We start from the raw sequence: 23,987 nt of genomic DNA, 5'->3' as shown, positions 1-23,987 counted from the left end.
GAGCTAATTATTGTATATGGCAAAAATTAAGGGTTTAATTACATTCTTTTGCATTTATTGAAAAGCCTGTCCTTCCCCCAATGAATTGTCTTGGCAACCATGTCAAAAATCATTCGCTCTTATATGTGAGGGTTAACTTTCATTCTCTTGGACAAACTTTTAAAAAGTTTTTAATCCTTTATATCATTATTACCTATAAAACACAACTTAAGTGAAAATCTTTTTGTATTAACAGTAACTTTGCTGAAATGACAGCAGGAAACTTAATTTTAGAGAAAAAACATAACTTTTAATGCTATACATATGTTCAATATGTTAGTCAGATATGGCTGCTACACAACAAAACCCAGAAACAAGCAATATTAATTTAATTCAGTAGTCTGATATATAGCTAGCTTTCATTTAAAAACCATAGCTTTACATATCACATGTGGAAAATTGTTAATTCATAATCTTCCTACTCCCCTTGAAGACGGCAAGTTAAAATTTTAAATAACCTCCTGCTCATTCTACTTCTGTAATTCAGCTTGCCCCTTGCAAAGTCTAGATCACGTAGGTCACGTAGTCTCAGAAAGTGGGGACTTACAATACTAGGAACTGAAGCTAATCTCACTCATCCTTGTCTACTCTTCCCAATTGTCCAGCCCCTGCAAACCTGCTTAATCACGCCTGTCTGTGGAAAGGTCAGGCATCCCCCTCCCCATCTTGACCACTGTACCCGGGTATGCAAAACCCCTTAGTTTAAACCAACCTATTAGCAGCAAGTGATGCCCACTATAGTTTGTGTATAAAAACTCTGTAATCCCTTTGTTCAGGGCTCAGAGCTTACAGTGTTAACTTCTCTGGGCCCGCCAGCGTAATAAACCTGAGTTCTCCAACTCTCTGACTGCGGTGCTTGGTTTCTTAATTACTGGTTTCTGCAGCACCCTTATCAAATGATCAGCATGTTTATAACTATCACTAACTTGTCAGAACAAGGTTAAACAGTCTGTAGATTCTTTGAATTGAGTCCTCAATTTTCTAAAAGCAAACATTCAAAGAAATCCATCCCTCTCCCTCACTCCACGACATGGAACATTGCTAGAGAGTTCTAGAAGAGACATTCTCTGACATTGTCGTTAGTATTCTAGAAGTTTCAAATGGTAAAGCGCAGCATCTGACTCTGTGAAAACTCCAAACGTGGCATTTCCATTGTGATATTATGCCAACTAGGCAATGCTTCTATTCTGTCAGCTGTTTTCATCTTCCATACTTTCGTTTGTATGCCAGGGCCCCTGAGTGCTACTAAGGCGCTATACCTGGCCCTGGGCAGAGCAGTTGCCCAACACCCAGAAAGACGGACCTGAGCACTAGTTACAACCTTTTCGCCGCGGCCTTCCCACCAGAGGGCGCCCGAGCCTCGCCCGCCGGTCCGCGGCACCTCGGAGCGCGCCGTGGCCACTGCGCAGGCGTAGGTCCGCCTCCTGGCGCGGCTCCGCCTCCTCACTCGGCCCCGCCCACGCCCCGCCCCCTGGGGCCGCGCGGCGGCGACGGAAGTATGGAGGGCGAGAGCACGTCGGCGGTGCTGTCTGGATTTGTGCTCGGCGCGCTCGCCTTCCAGCACCTCAACACCGACTCGGACACGGTGAGCCGAGGGCGGGGGCGGGATCCGGCGTCGCCTCGGAGGGCCCCCCCCCCATCCCCCTGCGCTTGGGCGACCTCCGGGCCGCCGCTGCTCGGGTCCCGCCCGTGGGCTCCCCGCCGCCGACGCCCAGGCTCTCTGCCGTCGGAGCTGCCTTCTCTCGCTCCCGGGAGGTCCTAGAGATTTCTTCTCCAGGTTCAGCTCCCCTCTAGCAACCAGTGTTTGCGTTTCCGTGCCCCGCACGCCCCCGTGTCTCTCGGCAGTCCCCCTCGGTCGTGAAGGAATAGAAAGTTCACACAGCGTTCCCGCCGCGGCTCGGAACGTTGCGGGTTAACTTGCTCCTCGCTCCCGACCGTGGTTTCCCCAGACATCTCGGTGTTTCCCTTGCGGAGCCGCAGCTGGGCACCTTTGCTCAAATGGATGGCTTGTAAAGGAAAGATGGATGATGCCACCGGTGGCTGTTTTGGCGTCAGTCTTAGTACGCGGAGAAGATGTATATCGGGTATCTGACTTGTTTGCGTTGGTGTCAAATATATTAAGCTATGGCCTCAGCTTTTTAAGTATAACCTCCAATATTAAATATTTAAATGCTGACTTCACACTTTGCCTAGGTTCAAAACCTCTAGATAAAGTTAAGTAGTGAAGTAGGTTTTTTTTAAATATAGCCTATTTTTAACTTTTATATTTATGAAACTAACTGCTGCTAAGTCACTTCAGCCGTGTCCGACTCTGTGCCACCCCATGGACGGCAGCCCACCAGGCTCCCCCGTCCCTGGGATTCTTCAGGCAATAACACTGGAGTGGGTTGCCATTTCCTTCTCCAATTATGAAACTAAAAACCACTGTAAAACTTTGAGCCCGAGAAATAGTGTCATAAAGAGTAAGTGTTTTGTGTTAGTCGTTCGGTGGTGTCCAACTCTTTGCGACCCTATGGGCTGTATAGCCTGCCAGACTCCTCTGTCCTTGGTATTCTCCAGGCAAGAAAACTGGAGTGGGTTGCCATTCCTTTCTCCAGGGGATCTTCCTGACCCAGGAATCGAACCTAGGCCTCCTGCATTGCAGGCAGATTCTTGGCCGTCTGAGCCACCAGGGAAGTGCTTAGTAACTTGCTAATAGGGTTTAGAGAATATTGTACTGTTCCGAGCTTTGTGATTTCTGCTAAATTTTGTGCCTTTCATTTTGTAATAAAGGCTTGTCTTTTCCAAAATAGTTTTTTGGCGCAATCCTAATAATCACTTCATGGCAGATACATGGGGAAACAGCGGAAACAGTGTCAGACTTTACTTTTGTGGGCTCCAAAATCACTGCAGATGGTGACTGCAGCCATGAAATTAAAAGACACTTACCCCTTGGAAGAAAAGTTATGACCAACCTAGACAGCATATTGAAAAGCAGAGACATTACTTTGCCAACAAAGGTCCGTCTAGTCAAGACTATGGTTTTTCCAGTGGTCATGTATGGATGTGAGAGTTGGACTGTGAAGAAAGCTGAGCACTGAAGAATTGAACTGTGGTGTTGGAGAAGACTCTTGAGAATCCCTTAGACTGCAAAGAGATCCAACTAGTCCATTCTAAAGAAGATCAGTCCTGGGTGTTCATTGGCAGGATTGATGCTGAAGCTGAAACTCCAGTACTTTGGCCACCTTATGTGAAGAGTTGACTCATTGGAAAAGACTCTGATGCTGGGAGGGATTGGGGGCAGGAGGAGAAGAGGACGACAGAGGATGAGCTGTCGCATCACCAACTCGATGGACATGAGTCTGAGTGAACTCTGGGAGTTGGTGATGGACAGGGAGGCCTGGCGTGCTGCGATTCATGGGGTCGCAAAGAGTCATACATGACTGAGCAACTTAACTAATAAGGTTGGAATGGATAGCTTTCATGTATGCAAATTTAAATTACATTGTAGCTTAACACCTAGCATAGAGCAAATACATGATGATTTAAAATACGTACGTGTGTTGTGGAAATTATCTTCAAATATCTTAGTGTAAATATAGACAGAATGGGTCTAATCCTGTGTAGCTTAAAGGATTAGCACTTGCAAAGTACCGTACTGTTAGGGCTTTGCTTCTCAGATCTTTTTCCTAAAGCCTTTGAAAGGTGGTTTTCTGGGTAGTTGTATTGTCTTCTGTTGTCTCTTTTCCAGGGCTTTGCCTAGAACACTAGAGAGTAGATTGTGGATCGTTCTCCTTTGATTCTAATGAAGACTCACCTGGTGGAAACATTGTTTTGCATTCTTTTAATGAATTTTTAAAAATAGTCTTAACTAATTATAAAGATTAAACATTCACTGTCAAGCACATTTTGTCTCTAAATGTACCAAGAGAAATAATTCTCTGAAATTCACAGAAGTCACTGCTGTTGTGGCAAAATGCCTACATCTTAAAAAGAACCAAGCTCCTCTTTTATAAAGCAGACTCTGATATTTATTTCCAATTCATGAGTTATGAGCACGGTTCTTAATCTAAAAAGCCCACCCTGTGTCATTTCATAGCGCAGAAGCCACCACTGACTCTCAGAAGCCTGTGCCATTGATGCCCCTGGTCATTTAGGATGGTCGGTTATTGGCACTGTTCCTTCTACCTATGATGATTTCCTTACAGATGGGTGGTGGGTTAGTTGCTAAGTTGTGTCCAGCTCTTTCGACCCCATGTACTGTCGCCCACCTGACTCCTCTGTCCATGGGACTTCCCAGGCAAGAAAATTGGAGCCAGTTGCCATTTTCCTTCTCCAGGGAATCTTCCCAACCCAGGGATCAAACCCGTGTCTCTGGCATTGGCAGGCAGACTCTTTGTAAGCTTTCCTTACAAATGGAGCTTTCCTGGTGGATCAGCCAGTAAAGAATCCACCTTCAATGTAGGAGATCTGGGTTCGATCCCTAGGTTGGGAAGATCTCCTGAAGAAGGAAACAGCTACCCACTTCAGTATCCTGTCCTGAAGAATTCAGACAGAGGAGCCTGGTGTGCTACAGTCCATGAGGTCGCAAAGCGTCAGATGCAGCTGGTCGGACACAGCTGAGCAACTTTCAGTTACAAACGGGAGTCTTCTTTTCTAAGGCTAACTGTGCTGCTCCTCCTTCCTAAACATTGTGCTCTCATTTCTGGCTTTAAGCCTTTTGTGCTTCCAAGAGTGCTAAAGTCACAGTGGTATTTACAGTCTCTTCTACTGGTGTTTTTAAAACTGGTCATGATCCCTTATAAACCAAAGTGCCCCTGGTCTTTTGAGTATGCCCCTGTTGGTAGCACACACTTACCCATGTGGTTAAAGTCTTGGGAAATACTGGTTAATTAAGTGACTGAATGGTAATCCTATTGGTGTTTTCCACATACTGCTTATTCTTATCCTCGTAGGAAGGTTTTCTCCTTGGGGAAGTGAAAGGTGAAGCCAAGAACAGCATCACTGATTCCCAGATGGATGATGTTGAAGTTATTTATACCATTGGTGAGTCACTTATTTCTGTGTCTCCTATTTTGATAGTTTATGCTGAAAGGGATCAGCATAAGTTACTTTTAAGTTGTTAAGGAATAGATAAGAATTTTTAAAGGCAAATTTTAGAACAATATATCGCACTCATTTCTTAAAGATATGGCTATACCCTAAAGCAAGAAACAGTGTGAGACAGGAAGCAGATTAAGATTAGTGTCGGGAGACAAGGGTGAAACATAGTTCCTGCGTACATGTAAGTGGCAGGAAGATGGTCCAGCAAAAGAAGGAATAAGCAAGAGAGAAAAAGTAAAACGGGTTGGAGTAAAATGTAAAATGGTGCAGAAAATTTGGAAGATGAGAACTAAAAAAACTTACTGGTTAAATAACTGGAGTGTTAGTCACTCAGCCCTCTTTGAGACCCCATGGACTGTAGCCCACCAGACTCCTCTGTCCATGGGATTTCCCAGGCAAGAATACTGGAGTGGGTTGCCATTCCATTTTCCAGGGGATCTTCCTGACCCAGGGATTGAACTGAGATCCCCTGCACTGCAGGCAGATTCTGTACTCTCTGAGCCACCAGGGAAGCCCAAAGGTTGGGCCTTATCACCATTGCTGCTGCTGCTAAGTTGCTTCAGTCATGTCCGACTCTGTGCAACCCCATAGACAGCAGCCCACTAGGCTCCTCTGTCCCTGGGATTCTCCAGGCAAGAATACTGGAGTGGGTTGCCATTTCCTTGTCCAATGCATGAAAGTGAAAAGTGAAAGTGAAGTCGCTCAGTCGTGCCTGACTCTTAGCCGCCTCATGGACTGCAGCCCACCAGGCTCCTCCATCCTTGGGATTTTCCAGGCAAGAGTGCTGGAGTGGGGTGCCATTGCCATATCACCATTAGGTATTATCAAATCTTTCAGTCTTCACCAGTTTGATAAGTGAAAAAAGTACAACCTGCAGATATTTACCTGAAAGATTCTTCTACAGCAGTTTGGTGTTGGGTTTTCTCATATAGGTGAAGACTCACAAATTCTCCATAATCAAACTGATGTCTTTGATTTAAGTGACTAAGGAAATTTCAGGTAGTTTGGCTAGGATCTCCCCAAGGAGAAGACACGTCACAGGAACTGTCTGAGAGATTGGTGATGACTGTTACAGTGATCCTGTAAATGCTCTCTGACAAACACAGAAAGATGGGGTGCCTAGAAGAGCTTGTATTGTCTTGTGTGATCATATGTGAGTCTTTCACTCTTTTCACTGTTCCCTACTGAATCTTGAGGGATCTGAAAGTTTGGAATGATAGAGGAAACACCATATTCATCTTGATACTTCTTACATGAATTGCTTCCTATGTGATCTGTAATGATGTCTCATATGATAGAATTTAATGTTTGCACAGCATCTGCAACTACCAGAATTCAGATGTATTTAGATGTAGTATTTCTACAGACAGGAGAATAAAATTCACCTCTTAAGAGATGTTGAACATTTTTTCTCTAGTCTACAATTAACACTGACAAATCCTTTGTGAAACAACCAGTTGGAATAACAGATAATTCCTTTAACAGCTACTTTTATCAGTTGGGTAAAATTGGAGCATTACCATTTCAGAACTCAGTGAATATAGCAACTGTGATTTTGTCTTTTGTGTAGCCATTGTTAAACCTAGTTAGAAAGAATGTAGGATTTTAGTCACAAGTGAGGCTCTGGGTTGAAATTCTGGCTCCACCAGTGGCTTAGGTAAACTACTTAATCTCTCCACCTGTTGCCTCATCTTTAAAATGGAAGGAATAATCACATCTATCATGTGGGTTTGTTGTCAGGATTAAATGAGATAACAGTAATGTAAACCCTGGCATGAAATGCTTGATATATGTTGTTCAAGTGATCATTAATGTAATCATAACTAAACATTCTTTTTTTTTCCCCAGACATTCAGAAATACATTTCATGCTATCAGCTTTTTAGGTGAGTAGTAAGAGCAAGTCAGAAATCCATTGTGAAAATTATTATCTGCAAGTGAATCTTTAACAAAGTATCTTAGTTACAAGTTATACATGGTGGTACAGATTAAAATAAAGAGCTTTTAAATACCTGAAAATTCACCTCTTCATTTTGGCCCTGTCTAATAGTTCTTTCTCTGTGTTTATCTGCTTCCTTCAGCTGGTCCTCACTGCCTCTCCCAGGCACCAGTTTGCCTTGAGGATTGCTCTTGCTTCTCCCCCCATCACCTCATCACATACTATAAACTCAGTGACGTGTTCTCATGCATCAGCAGCAGCCCTTTTTTATCTGTTTATTCCGGTTTTGCCTCACTTCTGTTTTTTTAATGTTACTTTTTGTCTATTAACTGGTTAGGTTCTTTATCTAACCTGCTTCCTGTTGTTTTTCAAGGGTGGAAACCTACACTCTTAACCCTACAGATAGTAGTAGTACTCTTAGTCCTGATAGGCTGTGATATTGTTAAAAACTTTTCATTGAGGTTTATAATACATAGAAAAGTACACAAATCAATGAACTTCTATAAAGTAAGCCACTATAATCATAAAACAATATGGTGTGGTTTTGGTGAAATAGCTTTATGGTTTATGTAAACGGTATGTGAATGTCTTAGAGTCACACTGTATGCACCATTTCCGAGGTTGTGTGAGAGTTGCGGTGGAGCAGAGTGTTAAGGTGAGAAACACCGCTGGAGGCTTAGTGTGGTCTTAAACTGCTGTACTGGAAAGGGGCACAGCTCCCCTGTGTTGCCTAATATACAATGGGTATGAGAAAATACCTTTTGAATGAGGGATTCTTGGTGGAGATTCATAAAGAGTACTTTCTTGAGGAACTCTGGGGCAGGAATAGATTAAGGAGGGAGAATGAAAAAAAAAAATAAGTGATTCAGTATCTCCTGGCAACCACTTGGCTTAATTAGACCAGCTTTTAAGAGTCTTAGAGCTGAGGACGCGGTCTGATCCAGTGATAAGGAACCCATGCCTCAGCCTTTTAGGTTTACAGAATTGTGGGGCAGGGGACGGAATAACCAACAGGTTAGCAGCAGAGCAAAACTAGAAGGATCCAGATTTCTTAAGTTCTAATCCTACAGCATGCTGTACTGTTTCTCTCTTATTTTAAATGATACAGGTACACGTGTTAAACAGTCTTTCAATACCATACTTCATGGAATCCGAGCTGGATAAGCCTTAGCACTCAGTTTTGTATTCTAATATGCAGGGTGGCAAACTGTGGCCCCATGACCTGTTTTTATGTGGCCCTCCATAAATAACATATTTTTTAAGAGTTAAAATGATGGACAAATGTGTAACAGAGACTGTTCTGCAAAGCCTAAGGTATCTACTTTTCTGGCCTTTTTACAGCACAGGTTTATCAACACTGCTCTGATACATTGTTTTTGAATGTTTTCTACTGAAATTACTGATCCTCTTACCTCAGAAATCTGGAAAACAGCCCATTGAAGCCTGAAACTGAAAGTCACTTAAAAAAAAATTAAGCAGTCTAACTTGAATTCTGCTGCACAGTGTATTTCTGCTTTTAAAAATGCCCCCTTTCCCAAAAGCTTCACGTAAATTAGTGCTGGCACAGAAGATGTATACTGTTTTCCTGCTGTTTGTTTTACACTCTGGTATGTTGCTTTGTTTCCCAGTTTGAGAAGCTCAGAAGTGGATCATCCTAGAGAAAACACAGGAATAAACTCTTGTATTTAGATTTTTCATGTTGGAATGAATAGGTGAGATGGAAGAGTCTGTTCAGTGAGTTGAACTGTTTCCCTTTAGAGGTAGAACACTTTATTTTGTCTGTTTTGTAAGTTGAAAAAGTATATTGCCTATTAGGATTTATTTTTTCACTTTTACGTAGCTGAATTTTTTCAGTGTGCAGATTAGAGTTACCAGTAAAAGCCTATTACAGTGAATTGTATTTGTCAGGAATTTGGCATAACAGATATCTCATCATCGAAAAGAATATTGTTGATCTTAGAATGGAAGTTAAAAAGGAGGAAAATATTTCCCAGCCCTGGAGGGGAAAGAAAGCTGGAAGTCAGTGCTTTAGAATCTTGTAGAAATACTTTTCACTTCTCCCTACATTTCCTATCTATATTTAACATTCCAGCTACAGAACAGATCACTAAACTAATACCTATCCCCTCCCCGACCCCCCGAAAAATCAACCAACTCCTAAAGCACTTCTGTTAATTTAAGTTTAGCTTTTGGAATTAGCAATGAATAAATTGTTTTCTTTTTGATTTGCTTCATTACACATTCTTTTGTATGTGTCATTATTGTAAAAAAAAGTTTAGTATGTAAATTGTGAACTAGCTATGTGAACTTACAAATACCTGTATTTAATGGATAGTTTGTTTTGTTTTAGGTTAAAAAAAATGTGGTGCCCATACTTACCCCTTGAAGTTTCTCCATTCCTTTTCCTTTTTAATTGCTTACGGACCACATATTTCTACCACTTTTAAGTCTGTTCATTTGAGAGCTTTCTCTCCTATTTATTTTAGAACTTCATCTAACAGGTAAGTAAGTCTATGAATGTTGGGTTGTCGGGCTAGGAGTAACTGAAGTTAAAAGTGCCAACAAAATCATCATATTTTTAGTTTATTTCAAACGCCTTTAATTTTGTCTTTTATAGCTTTTATAATTCTTCTGGTGAAGTAAATGAGCAGGCGCTGAAGAAAATATTATCAAATGTCAAGAAGGTATTCCCTGATTTACCCTTTCTCTTTTTGTATTATATGTATTATTGTAAGCTCCTGAAAATGTGTAGTACTTTGACAGAACTTTCAAGCAGCATTTGTCTTCACAAAGTCTTCTATAAAGCAGGTGAGGAAAGACTTGTTCTTTGCAGAAATTCAGAGGGGTTTCTCTGAAAGCAAGGCTAGTCACTAAGAGTCTTCATCTTGCTCTCTCCTTCTCCTGGCTGTTCTGGCTTACATCGTGTCTCCCTTTTCTCCATCCCCACCATGCCCCTTCCCACACCGCTTATCACTAGGGACTCACGCCACTGCCGTCCTTTCCCATAGCTACAGTTAGTTTCTGCTATTGCAGGGATGGTTTCCCACACAGCACCCCATCTGGATCCTCCCCAGCCTGCTTGGTGTTCAGTTAAAACTTGTTGAATGATCAAAAAACATTTTTGTCCAAAGACAACATTTTTTCCTGGTACTTATTTCCCCTTAAAACTTCTTGATCTCTTAGTCGAGAATAAAAGTAGATTTAGTAAAAGAAGTTTCTTTCAAAAAGCATCGCTTGTTGAAAGTGTTTGAGCTTTTCCTCCAGTTTTATTTGGGTATTTAAAAATGTGCTTGGAAATAGCTAGGACATGGAGGAACCCTAGATGTCCATCGACAGATGAATGGATAGCGCAGCTATGGTACATGTATACAATGCAGTATTATTCAGCCATAAAAAGGAACGCATTTGAGTCCGTTCTAATGAGGTGGATGAACCTAGAGCCTATGATACAGAATGAAGTAAGTCAGAAAGAGAAAAACAGATATCGTATATTAATGCATATATATGGAATCTAGAAAGATGGTACAGATGAACCTATTTGCAGGGCTGCAGTGGAGACGCAGACACAGAGAACAGATTTATGGGCACGGAGGGGAGGGGAGGGGAGGAAAGAGAGGGTAGGATGAATGGAGATAGTCACATGGAAACATACACTACCATATTGAAAATAGATAGCCAGTGGGAATTTGCTGTATGACTCAGCAAACTCATACCTGGGCTCTGTAACAACCTAGAGGGGTGGATGGGGTGGGATGGGGTGGGAGGGAGGTTTCAGAGAGAAGGGATATATGTATAACTGTGGCTGACTCATGTTGATGTATGGCAGAAAACAGCACAACATTGTAAACCAATTATCCTTCAATTAAAAGTAAATTTTAAAAAATGTACTTGTAAAAATGTTTTAGTTTTTAAGTAAAAGTAATTTTAATTTTCTCAATTTAAACACTCAAACATTAAAATTAGTTGCTGAAACTGTCAGAGATCTCCAAAGTGGTTGTTTTTCTCTTTTAGTACTGTTTCCAGTAAATGAGAATTTTTCCAGTTTGAAGAAAAAGGTTTAGTGATACTAACAACACATTTGTTTAGCATGTTATAATTTACAAAACCCTTCCATATGATCTTAATCTTGCAACGAAATCTGTGATAACATGCCTGCTGTATAAATGTCAATTAAAAGCTATTTGCTTCAGTTTACTTCCTTAGCAAACCAAGGATCCAGACAGGAAGTTAATTGGTTTTCATTGACATTTTCTTCATTTAAATTTTGACTAAAGATTAAGATTTAAGATATAAAATGCCGTAAGAGAACTAGAGGAAGTTAAGAATTTTTCCTTTAATCCATATTGAATAAAATTGTAGCTCTGTTAACTGAATGGGAACTAATAACTGCAAGTCGGTTTGCACACTATGTATAAGGTTAAAGCATATTCTTAAGTGTATGTTTTGATTATTTAGGCCCCAAATCTTGCTGAATATTAAGCCATTTTTAAGATTGTCAGTTTCATTACTTAATTATGACAGTAAGACACATAATAATTGTAACCATGAAGGTATACACCTGATATATTATTTCTTTCAGGATGTGGTTGGTTGGTACAAATTGCGACGTCATTCAGACCAGATCATGACATTTAGAGAGAGACTGCTTCACAGAAACTTACAGCAGCATCTTTCAAGCCAGGAACTTGTTTTTCTGTTATTAACACCAAGTATAATAACAGAAAGCTGCTCTACTCATCGACTGGAGCACGCCTTATATAAGCCTCAGAAAGGGTAAATGTGGGCCAGTTACTGGCTGTTTTCAGATAACAGAAAAATGGGCTCAGTATTTTCATTGTACTTTTTATGGCTTACTGTTTTCGTATATTGGCATTAGATTGTCACAGTGATTCTTTTTGGTCTGTTTTAACATCGGTTCTTTATAGATAGGAAAATGAAGGTCGGATGAGGAAATTAGAAGTCCATTATGGCAACCCATACCAGTATTCTTGTCTGCAGAATCCCATGGACAGAGGAGCCTGGTGGACTACAGTCCCTGGGGTCACAAGAGCTGGACACGACTTAGCAACTAAACAACAGTGGAATGATGACTTGAGTTTCTGACACTGAGAATTTGCTGTTGTTTGCCATAAGGTGGAAAAAATACGCATGCTTTAGGTATCAGTTGCTAAGGAATATAATGTAGAACTGAAGCCTGTGTACCTGAGCAGCTTTTCTCTTGACCTCTGCCAGGAAACAAAGTGTTTCTTGTTGATCCACCAAAATGAGTTAATAGGACTCTCCACAGGAAATATAGACAGCATTTTCATAGAGTATGAAAATGAAGGTCACAGAGTACCAGTGAAGAGTAATTCATGAAAGGATGAATCGCAGTGGTAATACCTTGTTTTCACGTGTGGTGATCAGTTAAAATAGCCATTAAAGTATTTTTTCACACAATAATCTTACACTATGCACATCTCACAATTTTTAAAAGCTATTTGTCTCAAATCAATAAATTTTTTCTTGCGTAAGTAGTAAGGGATGGGGTTTGTTTTTTAATCTTGTAGGAAAAGGTAGTCTATACTAATAATTAGATGCTAGTTTTTCACTTTATTTTTAATTTATTTTTAAAATTTTTATTTCTTCAGACTTTTTCATAGGATACCTTTAGTGGTGGCCAATCTGGGCATGTCCGAACAGCTGGGTTATAAAACTACATCTGGTTCCTGTACATCTGCTGGTTTCAGTCGAGCAGTAAAAACACACAGGTGAGATTCCCCAACTGCTTTCCCACTAAACTTAACTCCTACTCATTTTTTGAAGTTAATTTTTTACAACACAAGAGAATAAAAATGAAAGGAAAACTGACTAATGGCCACATTACTCAAGCTTACTTAAGTAAACGATTTAACTTCTCTGTATTTCCTTCCAGCATCTGTCCATTTGTCAAATACAAAAGGGGGTGGTAGTGTACAGCCTACATATTGTGACATATTTACTCTTAGAATAAGGAGCTAGCCCCAAAACAATAATTTTCTAAGGCAGCAGTTCAGATTATAAAGGCGAAAAATTAGATTGTATATTAAACTTAAAAAATGAGGCTTTAGTCAAGACTCACACTGTTGACTGTGGAGCTGTAAGTTTTGTGAGCAGTAAGGGAATAATGAATGGCAGGAATCACAACACTGGTACTGTAGGGTACTTACTAAATGTAAATTTTATGAGACTAATGAACTCGATTTTATTTATCTTTGTGTTCCCATAGTGCTTAAACAGTGCCTTATTGAAATTGAATACCATGTTTCATTGATTTTAAGACACAAAGTTTTATATTTATCTCAGTTGGGAGTTTTATAAAACATGCCTTAGAATTTTCTTTTATATATATGTAATGTTGCTTTTTTCAATCAATGATGACTTGAACTTAGTAAGATAACTGACGGATGGCGTTGCCAAGACAGATCCGTCCTCTACCCATCTCCTTCAGTCTTTCTCTGCTTTCACTTAACCTCTCCTTTGAGTCCTGGAAATAGTATTTAGGAGGCTAAAAAGTTTGCTGAGGTGAAGATAGATGAACTAGGTTTTCTGGTTGGTTTTGCTGTATACAAATAGGTTCACAAAGTTGTGATCCCTGCAAAACCAAGAAAAACAATCTTCTATTGTTCCTCAACTACAAAGAAGTTTTTTCATTGTATTATTAAAATGAATTCTGTATATTTGCCTGGAAGAAATGGTAATTTTTTTATAGCTCTGAATTTTTTAAAGAAGATGGATCTTTAAAGGAGGTGCAGAAGATAAATGAAATGTACAGTTCTTTACAAGATGAATTAAAGGTAAGTTAAACATTTAAAAATCTCTTATAGAACAGGCTTGTGGACACAGTGGGGGAAGGAGAGGGTGGGATGAATGGACAAAGTAGCATACACACACACACACATTACCATGCAAAACAGATAGCCAGCGGGAAGTCGCTGTGCAACAGGGGGCTGGACCCAGTGCTTGGGACAACCTAGAGGGTCGGATGGGGGTGGAGAGGTGGGAGGGAGATTCAAGAGGGAAGGGACATGCACATACGTATGGCTGATGAAACCAACACAACATTGTAAAGCAGTTAATTATCCTCCAGTTAAAACATTTTAAAAATCTCGTACAGAGTTCATGTCACATTGATCACTGAATATATACTTAGGGACAGCTTCATAGCTGACTAGACATAAGTGTTTGTATTAGTTTAGCTTCATTAATGAAGACCTCCATCTCAGTGATCGACAGAAATAAAAGTTCAGTCTGATTCACATTGTGTCTAGGCTGCATCTCTGCTTCTGTTCTAAACGTCATCTTCATTCTGGGGTCCAGCCCTTATGTGGGACATGTTCATCTCACGACAAAGGGAAAAGAGCAGTAAAGCTGGTGGGAATTCACAGCAACTCTTAGAACTTCTGCTCAGAGCTGGCATGTCACCTACCTCCTCTCACATTTTACTGGCCAGAGGCTGCCACAGTAGTAGGCAGGGATATATGACCCTTTCACAGGATAAAAAGGGAAGCAAGTATTTGAGAACAAAACAATCTGCCACAGTACTGAGCCGTCTCACTGTGTCCACTCAGGTCCCTTGAGAAGTAGACACCAACATGGGCATTCAGATGTGCAGGTGGCTTGTTAGGCCTTTGAAGAATACAGGGGAGAGCCCAAGAGTGGCAGGGAGACTTGCCATGTTAAGTCTGACACCTGAGAGAGGAGACAGGGGAAGGGGGATGAAGGGGGTAGGAAGAGCTGTGGACTCCACGGCCAGAAAAACTTCAGCCAGGTGATGCAGAGTCTGAGCAAAGGTGTCCTATAGAAATAGACTCATACCCTCACTGTGCTCAGTCATTGGCTAAGAGAGGCCCAGGGGGAGCATGACCTAAGCACACACCAGCAATAGAACTAAAAGGATAGCAGCAGGAGCCACCGGTCAGCTGTGCTTCCTGCAGATGGGGATCTGAGTAGCATGCTCCGTGGCCACCGTACTCATCAGTACAGCACACCCAGAGAAACGGGGTTAATGCATTTTACACACTAGTAATATTGTGCTTTTTTTAAAAATATGAACTACATTATATGAACTTTAGAAAACAGAGACGCGTCAAGAATCTTACCACTGTAACTGCACTGTTTGCACTTCGTCACATTCTTCAGTGTTCCCCTAACACGCTTTCGTACTGTGCACAGTAATGGGGACAGAGAAATTTGTGTCATGATTTTTATTTGATGTAGCATTAGTTTCTCATATTTTAGTTCCTTTTAATAGTATATTTCTTAGTGTGGTATATTAGACTTCTTATGTTAAAAGTACCAACTTGGGCTAATTTAGGGAACAGAGAGGTCTGTGAGAGGAGAGACGACAGGTCACTGAGCCTAGGAAGGAACTAGAACCAGGAGCTCGGATGCCATCTGGACTTCCTGTGTCTGCACGCTGGGTTCCTTCACAGTCTCTGCCGATCTTGTTTACTCACCCACTGGCTGACCAGAGAGCAGCTAACCTATAGCTTCTGCATTTAGACCTCTTCTGTTTGAGAGATTGGGACTTGCCAGTTGGCTGTTGTAGTATTTCTGCTTGGGTCAGGTTGGTGAAAGGTTACTGGAGAACTCTTAAGGGGAGGGTGTGTAAGTTCATGAGAAGTAGGCTGGGTAGAAGTGCCATAAGGTATGCACTTATCTGATACTGAGAACCATCATCATATGTAAATTTTTGTTTCTTATTTAAGATATATTCCCAAAATGAAATCACTGAGTCAGAGGGTGTTAGTACTTAAAAAAAACTGATGACACATTAAGACCACTCTGCATTTCAACAAGTTTTACAGGAATTAAAATCAGTAGTTTTATTCTGTAAAACAATTTACTTTTTTTCATACTTATTGTTAGTTTCTTAATGTTAGGTTTGCAGTAACTATGCATCTCAAAGTAATGTTTCAAAGCAAGTTAAATATCTTCTGTCTGTATTATCTAGGAAATAACTTGAATGATAGAACTGTATTAGTGGGAACTTACTCCTTCAGAAAACTGCAAAATAAAATGTTAAAGAGGAATAATCAATGTTATATACTATGAAGGATTTTGTATTGTTTGTGAACCTAGACTGTAGTAACAATTTGGAACTTTTAGCTGTGCCCTTATTTTATTTTGCAGAGTATATGCGAAAAAGTAGAACACAGTGAGAGAGCTGTAGAAAAACTACTAAATGATGTAAACAGATTAAAAGGAGAAATTAAAAAAAGAAAACAAGCACAGTTGCAAGCAACACGTAAGTAGAAAGTTCACGTTATCACTACATTCCTTGCTTTAAAGAAAAATTCTCACTGATTGGAATTATGGATGAGGTGACTGCACTAACTGATGAACTTGCCACCTGGGGATTAAAACCAACTTCTACTAATATTCTTAAAACCCACCCAACAAAGAACATGGTACTACTGTAGCTATACTATCTTGATATCAAGAAATATAACTTTAATTTCCTATTAGGATAGTGTGACATACAAATTTGGGATTACCATTTTTCTTAATTTAGGTAATGTGGTAGAATTCTTTAAAGTCCTTTTGACTTTACCTACAATTAAATACAGGAGCTTTGTAGTACAGATCCCATATGTTGAACTGTTTGTTTGCTTGTTTAGGAGAGAAGAATGTCCAAAAAGACCCTCAGGAGAACATTTTGCTTTGTCAAGCTTTACGGACCTTTTTTCCGGATTGTGAACTTCTCCATTCATGTGTTATCTCCTTGAAAAATAGGCGCATTTCTGGAAGTAGCTGTACTACCACCCACCCTCTCAGTGGGGTCCACAATCTAACCTTAATGGTGGAATACACAGACTTTCCTGAAGCGAGTCCAGCTCGTAGTGCCCTGCCGGTGACCAAGCGGAAAGCCTCAGACATGGATGATGGGTGGCAGTTCAAGAGGTCACGGCTGGGAGAGATACAGAACAGACCCTCTAAAACATATACTAATAGTAGTAACCAAGAAAAAGCATCCCCAGTGAGCAGCCCAGAAACTGATGAAGAGATGGAGAGAATGAAGGGTTCTGGTGAATATCCACAGTCTCCTACCTTCTGATGCTTTGGGGCCCAAAGGAGAATTTTGATCAGCTGAAGGGGAAAGCCAAATGTATTTTTTTTTACTGTGTTCAGCTCTTTGCAGTAACACATAGGGAAGTTCTAGTGCATTTATTTTATAAAATACTTTAAATTGAATCAGTCCAGAATCTTTGAGTACAGAACAAGCCTGGTAATGCAGTGTGTTTGGATCAGCACTTGTTCAGTTAGAAGAAAAAGCCCATTAAGTGGGACTCAAATGATACATATAAATAAATGTGGATGGTGTCTATCACAGAGATTTCATTTTAACTTAAAGCAGAAATATATATTCATTTGTCAAACTTCTGTAGGGCCAGGAACATTTTTATGGATGTATTGGATTTCCTGGGCTTCCCTGGCCCTGGTACCTCAGATGGTAAAGAATCTGCCTGCAGTACAAGAGACTGGGTTCAGTCCCTGGGTTGGGAAGATCCCCTGGAGAAGGGAAGAATACCCATTCTAGTATTCTTGCCTGGAGAATTACATGGACAGAGAAGCCTGGCAGTCTACAGTCCATGGGGTCACACAGAGTCGAACACAACTGAGCAACTAACACTTGGGAGTTCCTAAGTAAATCACACCCATTACTTACGTAAGTCCCAGTTTTAGATTCTTTAAAGAAATTTGTAAAGCAGCCTAAGTACAACATGCTACTAGGGTTTTTTCATTTCCCATTTCCAATGTTTGTCTTAACCACACCTAATTTGACTTTTTTTAAACGCTAGTTGTCTTTAATCAGGTCTCAAAGTTTACTTGGTTTTCATTGCACTAGTAACTTTTTAATGCTTATATTCATCAGTACAAAAACAGAACTGACACAGGTCTGGCAACAAAATAATTCTTGGTAATACAGAACTCAACAGGTAAGACAGAGTTGTGGGCTTCCATGTGGTTTTTAAGGAGGATGTAAAGCCCCTGTTCAGTGAGTTGGTTAAGTGGAGGTTGGTTAAGAGCACTTTGATGGTCTGGTTTGTCTTTTCTGTAACTGAATTTCCCAGGAAGACACATCATGTTTTACTGTCCAGGTGGAATGCTGAACCCACACGTTGACCATTGCTCTTCCATCAGTGACTTCCTAAAGTGATGGGTTTTTTTTTAATATTAGCTATGAATGTGCTGCCATCTTTTATTTATGTGTTAACATACATTAGTTACTGTGGGGCACTTATGGAGCCCACATAGTACCTGGGATGATGTGTGCAAATCATGAGTTGCTGTTGGGATTGCTTTACTGGTTACATAAGTGCAGGACAGGAGAATAAATAGGGTTCTCTCTGAACCCTAATTTTAAAATAAGCTGATGTCCCCATCCTTCAGGGAATGAAAAGGAGAAAAACAATGCTTGTAAGACATTTTTTTCTCATTATTCTCTGTCTTTGGGGGATTTGTTTGTATTACTGGAATAAGAGACATAGCACAGATTGCCTATGGATCGGCTTATTTAGAGGACACTACTAGTTTATGATAGACTAGCCCAGAGCTGAGTGTTGGGTCCACTGTCAATCCCCAAGTGACATCTCTGCAGAGAGAAGACGCCTGGTCCTAATCAAGCTTACTTACCTGCTTGTTAGGAAATCATTGACAATTTCAAATCTACACCCTGTCCTGTGGGATTTGTACATTACATAAGCATTCCACTGTCCTGCACCCATACTCTACAATCCTGTTTACAACACAGAATCTGGGCATAAAGTCAAGTTCCACTACAAGCCAGCCCTGCTGTGTTTGTAGTGTCTTGAATGAACTGTTTGGGAGGGCCAGATTTAGGTGAAGACCCCACAGTAACAATTTTTTAAATATGTGTATGTTAAATGGAACAAGTGTTAACATTTTAAAATATATGTGTGTGTAAATGTGACAAGTATTAACATTTTAAATAATCTGATTATCCTAGTGAACATTCTGATATGAAGAGGAAGCTTCACTCCTGAAACACTTTCCTCATGATTCCAAATTACTATAAGAATTAAAAACTTAATACTTTATAGTTTCACAAGATTTAGCCTGTTAGTTTTTCTACTCAGTGGTTGTTAAATCTTACAGTTTGAGCCAGTATTAGCACCACACAACCACTTATTGCAAAATACGTTTATTGATGATAACTTTATATAATTTACTCCCTATATTTGATGTTACAAACTTTAGGGTCTTTGAGATAGGCAGGATCCTTGTAGGTAACTGGCATAAACCCTGTGAAGAGAGAATGAAAGTTCTTCACAAAAGACAATGAGCAAAATCTTGTTTAGCATAATTCAGTGTTTTGGATGCTCTTACCCAATATTTGAGCTCTCTTAATTGCTTTTGTGATTTCTTTTTGTTTCTTCCCACAAAGACCTATGAAAGAAAATACTTTCTTATTCATAAAAAAATACCAATATTCAAAATGCATGGCAATTATGTCACAGAAGGGCTGGAAAAACTGTATAGAGCCTGAGAGTATCTTGGGCTTTGTGGGCTGCAGTCTCTGTCATCATTAATTCTGCTCTTGTAGCTCAGATTTGTGGAAACTTAGCTATTTAGCAGGTGGCAGATCTGATCTGGCCTGTAGGCAATAGGCCCCTAGTTTCTCTACATGTTGTCACCCTATAGTTAACTGAGTATAAGAAGATATGCAAAATAATTACCCTTTTGGCCTCAGAAGAGACTTTCTCAAAGTACACATAGTTTTTGGTCTAATAGTAATTTGTGGCAATATTTGAAAATCTGCCAGTTTTGTGTTTTTTTAAAATAACAGAAGTAGGCTTATCTACATTTAAGTAGCTGTAATAGAAAACGAAATACCTGTTATGTGCCTTCCATAAATGCATCCAGTAAATGGAGAAATAAACTGGGATAAAAGCTGGTTTGAGTTGTATTTGGAAAGGAAAAAAATTTTATGTTAATACACTTGTTATTCAACCTTGTATAAATTTCAAAACACCTTTTATCACCTTCAAGCTATAAAAGGCTTATTAATAAATTTTAGACAAACTTCAAACATATGAATAGAAACACTGAATTACGTTCATTCTATTAACAGATCATCTTTAAAATAACCAAAGTAATTGTGAAAGTTAACATCTCTTCCCCAGTGTGTCAAAAAAAAGTCTATACAACAGATTAATGAGCATGTTCTTTCAGTGCTAAAGCTGTTTTCTTCACTTTTCCACAGATAACCTTTCTAAAGCACTGCTGCTTATACCAAGGTACAGAACATTCCAACTGTTATGATAGACTATCCCATAATATCAGACTACAGTGAGGTCTTCAAGATGTACAGGTATATCAGGCCATTTGCTGTTACTTATGTTTTATTAATCCAAATACTTGGATTTTACAGTTTCTTCGGTTTTCTCCCACCAAAGAAGCTATCACTGTATACGACTGTCAGTATACTTAACTCCGATACCATCTTCTCCCCCAAATTTGCCACTTTTATTTTATTTTCCAAATTTGCCACTTTTAATATGCTGAGCACTCAACAACAGATAAAATGAATTCAAAATAGTGATACTGGTGGTGAGGTACAGATATCAACTTCAACACAGGAGCTTTTCCCTAACTACTCAACTCCACTGACTTAGAATCACTGCCACAGGGAGCTACTGTTAAGAGGTTTGGGGCAAAGGAAAATAAACAAGAAACACTGAGATGATTAAGAGTAAATGAAGGACAGCCCAGAGGTTCCGATTTGAATAAAACACATGCCTTATACATGCAAGTATAACCAGATCTGAAGTTTTGAAGCTGCTGAAACAGTCACCCTTACACAAAGCCCATTATAAAAACTGACTTGGTTCTCTACTGTATTAATAAAAGAGCAAAAGTCCCAAATCAAGTATCACAGTGAAGTAAAACCAGATCTCACCTGTACATTCTTATAATCCACACGTTTTTCACACAAGATACATTTTTTCAGAGGCTCCTTATAAGGATTTTCCATTGGAATAGGCTAGCATAAAGAAAAAAACAAAGATCTGATAATGTTTTTTGTGTTAACTTTGAATCAAAAAAATCTTAGGGTACCACATTTAAATCTCTCCAAGGGATTAGTTGTACCTTTCTTACTGTTAAAATGAATCAATAACAGTCTGGCTTACAAAAGAAAAACAGTTATTTCTGAAAAATACCATTTTAAAGTTTGAGTGTACTCATATATATTTTGTACAAGTATCTTAGTTTGGCTAAGGAGGGATTAATTGATGGAGGACGAATCTGTGAAAAATACAATCTTTGGGGGGAAAAGGGTTTATAGGAGGAAAAAAATAAAATCTTCAGTAAGTGATTAAAAATGCTCCGCTCAGATTGTCAGGTGACTAAAAAGTCTTATACTTAAAAACAGCACAACAAATAAGATATGCAATTCTTAAACTAGTATAATCTCTGAATCCACTCCTATATTTCTCCAGATGTTTTACTGATATTTTTGTGTTACAAAAAGACAGTGCCCCCATGTGTGTGCTAAGTTACTTCAATCGTGTCCAACTCCTTGTGACCCATCGACTGTAGTCCGCCAGGCTCCTCTGCCCATGGGATTCTCCACGCAAGAATACTGGAGTGGGCTGCCATTTCCTCCCCCAGCAGATCTTCCCGGCCCAGGGACTAAACCCACGTCTCCTTATGTCTCCTGCACTAGCAGGCGGGTTCTTTACCTCTGTCCACCAGCCCCAGTGTCTCCACAGCTTACTGTAACACTACGCAGGTTTGTTTTTCTTTACTACAATTTTATAGTAGTATAAAATTGTTTTATAACAATTTAAAAGTCCTGGACTGTTTTACAAGTTTGTGTCAGCCTTTTTGGTTTTTCTTTGTTCACTACTGCTTCTAAAGCTTCCATCACAAGGCCTCTGTCCTAAAATCACTTTAGGTGTCTCCAGTATACAGCTTCTGAATCTAGAAATGGCTTTTGAAGTCTTGAACCCCTGTAGTTGTACTCAAAACTTCAAATAAATGGGGCTTTGTGCCTTTTTCTGAGGAACCCTTAGCTTTCATGAGAGTCTCACTGGGATTTAAGGACCTAAAGAGAAGCTCTGGTAACTTCATTTACTCTCTTGACTATGGTGTGAGTTAGATGACCAAGATGGATGCTCAAAGGGACTAGAGGAGTTCTTTCATTTCTTCTAATTCCTCAAATGTTCCTAATTCAACTTACATTCAACTCACGTGTAATGACTATTCCTTCTCTATGTGTTTTATGTGGTCTGCTGCTGCTGCTGCTGCTAAGATGCTTCAGTGGTGTCCAATACTGTGCAACCCCATAAACGGCAGCCCACCAGGCTCCCCCATCCCTGGGATTCTCCAGGCAAAAATACTGGAGTGGGTTGCCATTTCTTTCTCCTTTATGTGGTCTAACTAGTATCAAATTGTCTTTGTATGTAGCAAGAAAAGCTATACTGCCTAAATCCAATACTAGTACTTGAAATCCATAAAAAACATACATCTACAGTTTAGAAGAAACTAATGTCCTGACATAAACCTTTAATGACTAAGATAAAAATAGAATTGAATTTGAAAAGAGGACAGGGAGTCAAGGTATGGGTAAACTTTGTACAACCCTTTTGTTGAACTTCCTGCAATTACAGCATGCAACTACCTTTTAAAATTCCCAAAGCACATATCTAGAAAGAAAAATACGGTGTTACAGAAGTCATGCTTCTTGCTAACAATCTAGGAATTCTCTTACTTCAAAGTTCACTTAAGTGACTACTCATCAATAAATTACAGTTTTCAAACTCAGATTAATGATTATCATCTTGATTGTCTTTGTCCTTCAGCTGAACTCTGTTCAAACAGCTAAGACATAATCTGGTCTTAGTTGCAAATACCTTATTAAAAGGAAGAAAAAAAATTCTTACCAGGTCCTCACTGCTGGTTACCTGTTTATATTGTGAACAACTTCTCCACAGCACTGCAATTAAAAAGAAACAGCAACAAAGTATTTTTTGTTAGCTCAGCATCTAAGGAAAGATTGTGTTTCTGTTGAGGCAAGATGAACTAAGGGCCACAATGTAAAAGGTTTATATTCATTATTACTAACAAAGTAAAATAAAGGGCCTTTAGGTTTGAGGCAGTGGTGGACTTAGGATAAAAATGCTTTCTGGGGCGTTGGGAAAAGGGCATATATACCCCTAGCCATACAACCTCTCACCTGTTCTTGAAATTTATTTTCCCTTCTCTCCGTAAGGACAGATTTTAATGCAAACTGAAAGGCATTGTCATACCAAAGGGAAAATGAAAACAGACTACAAAAAAAGCACAAAGCAGATAAAAGTGCAGAAGTGATAGATTCCGTGGCCTATGTCACAATTTCGCCCTGATCTGGGGCCCTAGGATATCTGCGATTTGCTCCTAGGTGACTCTGAAAATGCTCCTTCCTTACCAAGTCTACCTGAAGATCTTGGGGGAGTCCCTACCTCTTTTTGACAATCGCTCCTCGTACGTTAAAACACTGTACTGGACGACATCTCACGCCCTCTTCAGCTTTAAAATACTAGTCATTTAAAATAGGGGCCACTACAGATGCCCACTTCTTTTGGAGAAATAATCGCCTAAACACCAGCGTCCTTTAGCTAACAGCGACGACTCCAACGACCTAGACCTAAACCAATGGCTGCAATGCTACAAAAAAGCATAGGATATGGAGACTTTACCTGCACGAGTCCCGGGATTTGTGAGGCAGACAAAAGCCGTTGGGAAACGCGTAAACTTTCTCTTCCCTAGCCCACCGAAAAGAGCTACCACGGCAGCCATAGTTCCTTGCTCCTCCCTTTCCTTTCCTGTTTCCAAAAACGTCCTGACAAGTCCCTTCCGCTGTACTTCCCCTAGAGGCCCGCGGACTCGGTTCAAAGGTT

At 39.9% G+C, this 23,987-nt stretch overlaps 2 protein-coding genes across 6 annotated transcripts; one reads left to right on the top strand and one right to left on the bottom strand.

Annotated features, from left to right (window-relative positions):
- The first annotated feature begins 1,512 nt into the window (after positions 1-1,512).
- ABRAXAS1 (abraxas 1, BRCA1 A complex subunit) lies at positions 1,513-20,138 on the top strand. 5 transcript variants are annotated; one of them, XM_042251591.2, is made up of 10 exons: positions 5,000-5,064; positions 6,970-7,006; positions 8,688-8,771; positions 9,410-9,560; positions 9,677-9,743; positions 11,639-11,832; positions 12,690-12,809; positions 13,790-13,874; positions 16,213-16,327; positions 16,701-20,138. In XM_042251591.2, the coding sequence occupies exons 6-10, from the start codon at positions 11,684-11,686 to the stop codon at positions 17,135-17,137; spliced, it is 906 nt and encodes a 301-aa protein (XP_042107525.1). In that variant the 5' UTR covers positions 5,000-5,064; positions 6,970-7,006; positions 8,688-8,771; positions 9,410-9,560; positions 9,677-9,743; positions 11,639-11,683; the 3' UTR covers positions 17,138-20,138. The 5 variants fall into 5 exon arrangements, with proteins under 5 accessions (XP_014952092.1, XP_027826949.1, XP_042107525.1 ...); XM_015096606.4 differs by lacking the exons at positions 8,688-8,771; positions 9,410-9,560 and adding an exon at positions 1,513-1,624 and having other exon boundaries at positions 4,974-5,064; XM_027971148.3 differs by lacking the exon at positions 8,688-8,771 and having other exon boundaries at positions 4,993-5,064.
- Positions 19,231-23,904, bottom strand: MRPS18C (mitochondrial ribosomal protein S18C). Its single transcript, XM_027971146.3, has 6 exons — positions 23,787-23,904; positions 22,992-23,044; positions 21,005-21,088; positions 19,939-19,996; positions 19,432-19,491; positions 19,231-19,347 (listed from the first exon to the last, which is right to left on the bottom strand). The coding sequence occupies exons 1-6, from the start codon at positions 23,884-23,886 to the stop codon at positions 19,271-19,273; spliced, it is 432 nt and encodes a 143-aa protein (XP_027826947.1). The 5' UTR covers positions 23,887-23,904; the 3' UTR covers positions 19,231-19,270.
- Between the last annotated feature and the right edge of the window lie 83 nt (positions 23,905-23,987).

This window comes from Ovis aries, chromosome 6 (assembly GCF_016772045.2).
Source record: "Ovis aries strain OAR_USU_Benz2616 breed Rambouillet chromosome 6, ARS-UI_Ramb_v3.0, whole genome shotgun sequence".
NCBI lineage: Eukaryota > Metazoa > Chordata > Mammalia > Artiodactyla > Bovidae > Ovis > Ovis aries.
This window is presented reverse-complemented; position numbering and strand designations above follow the sequence as displayed.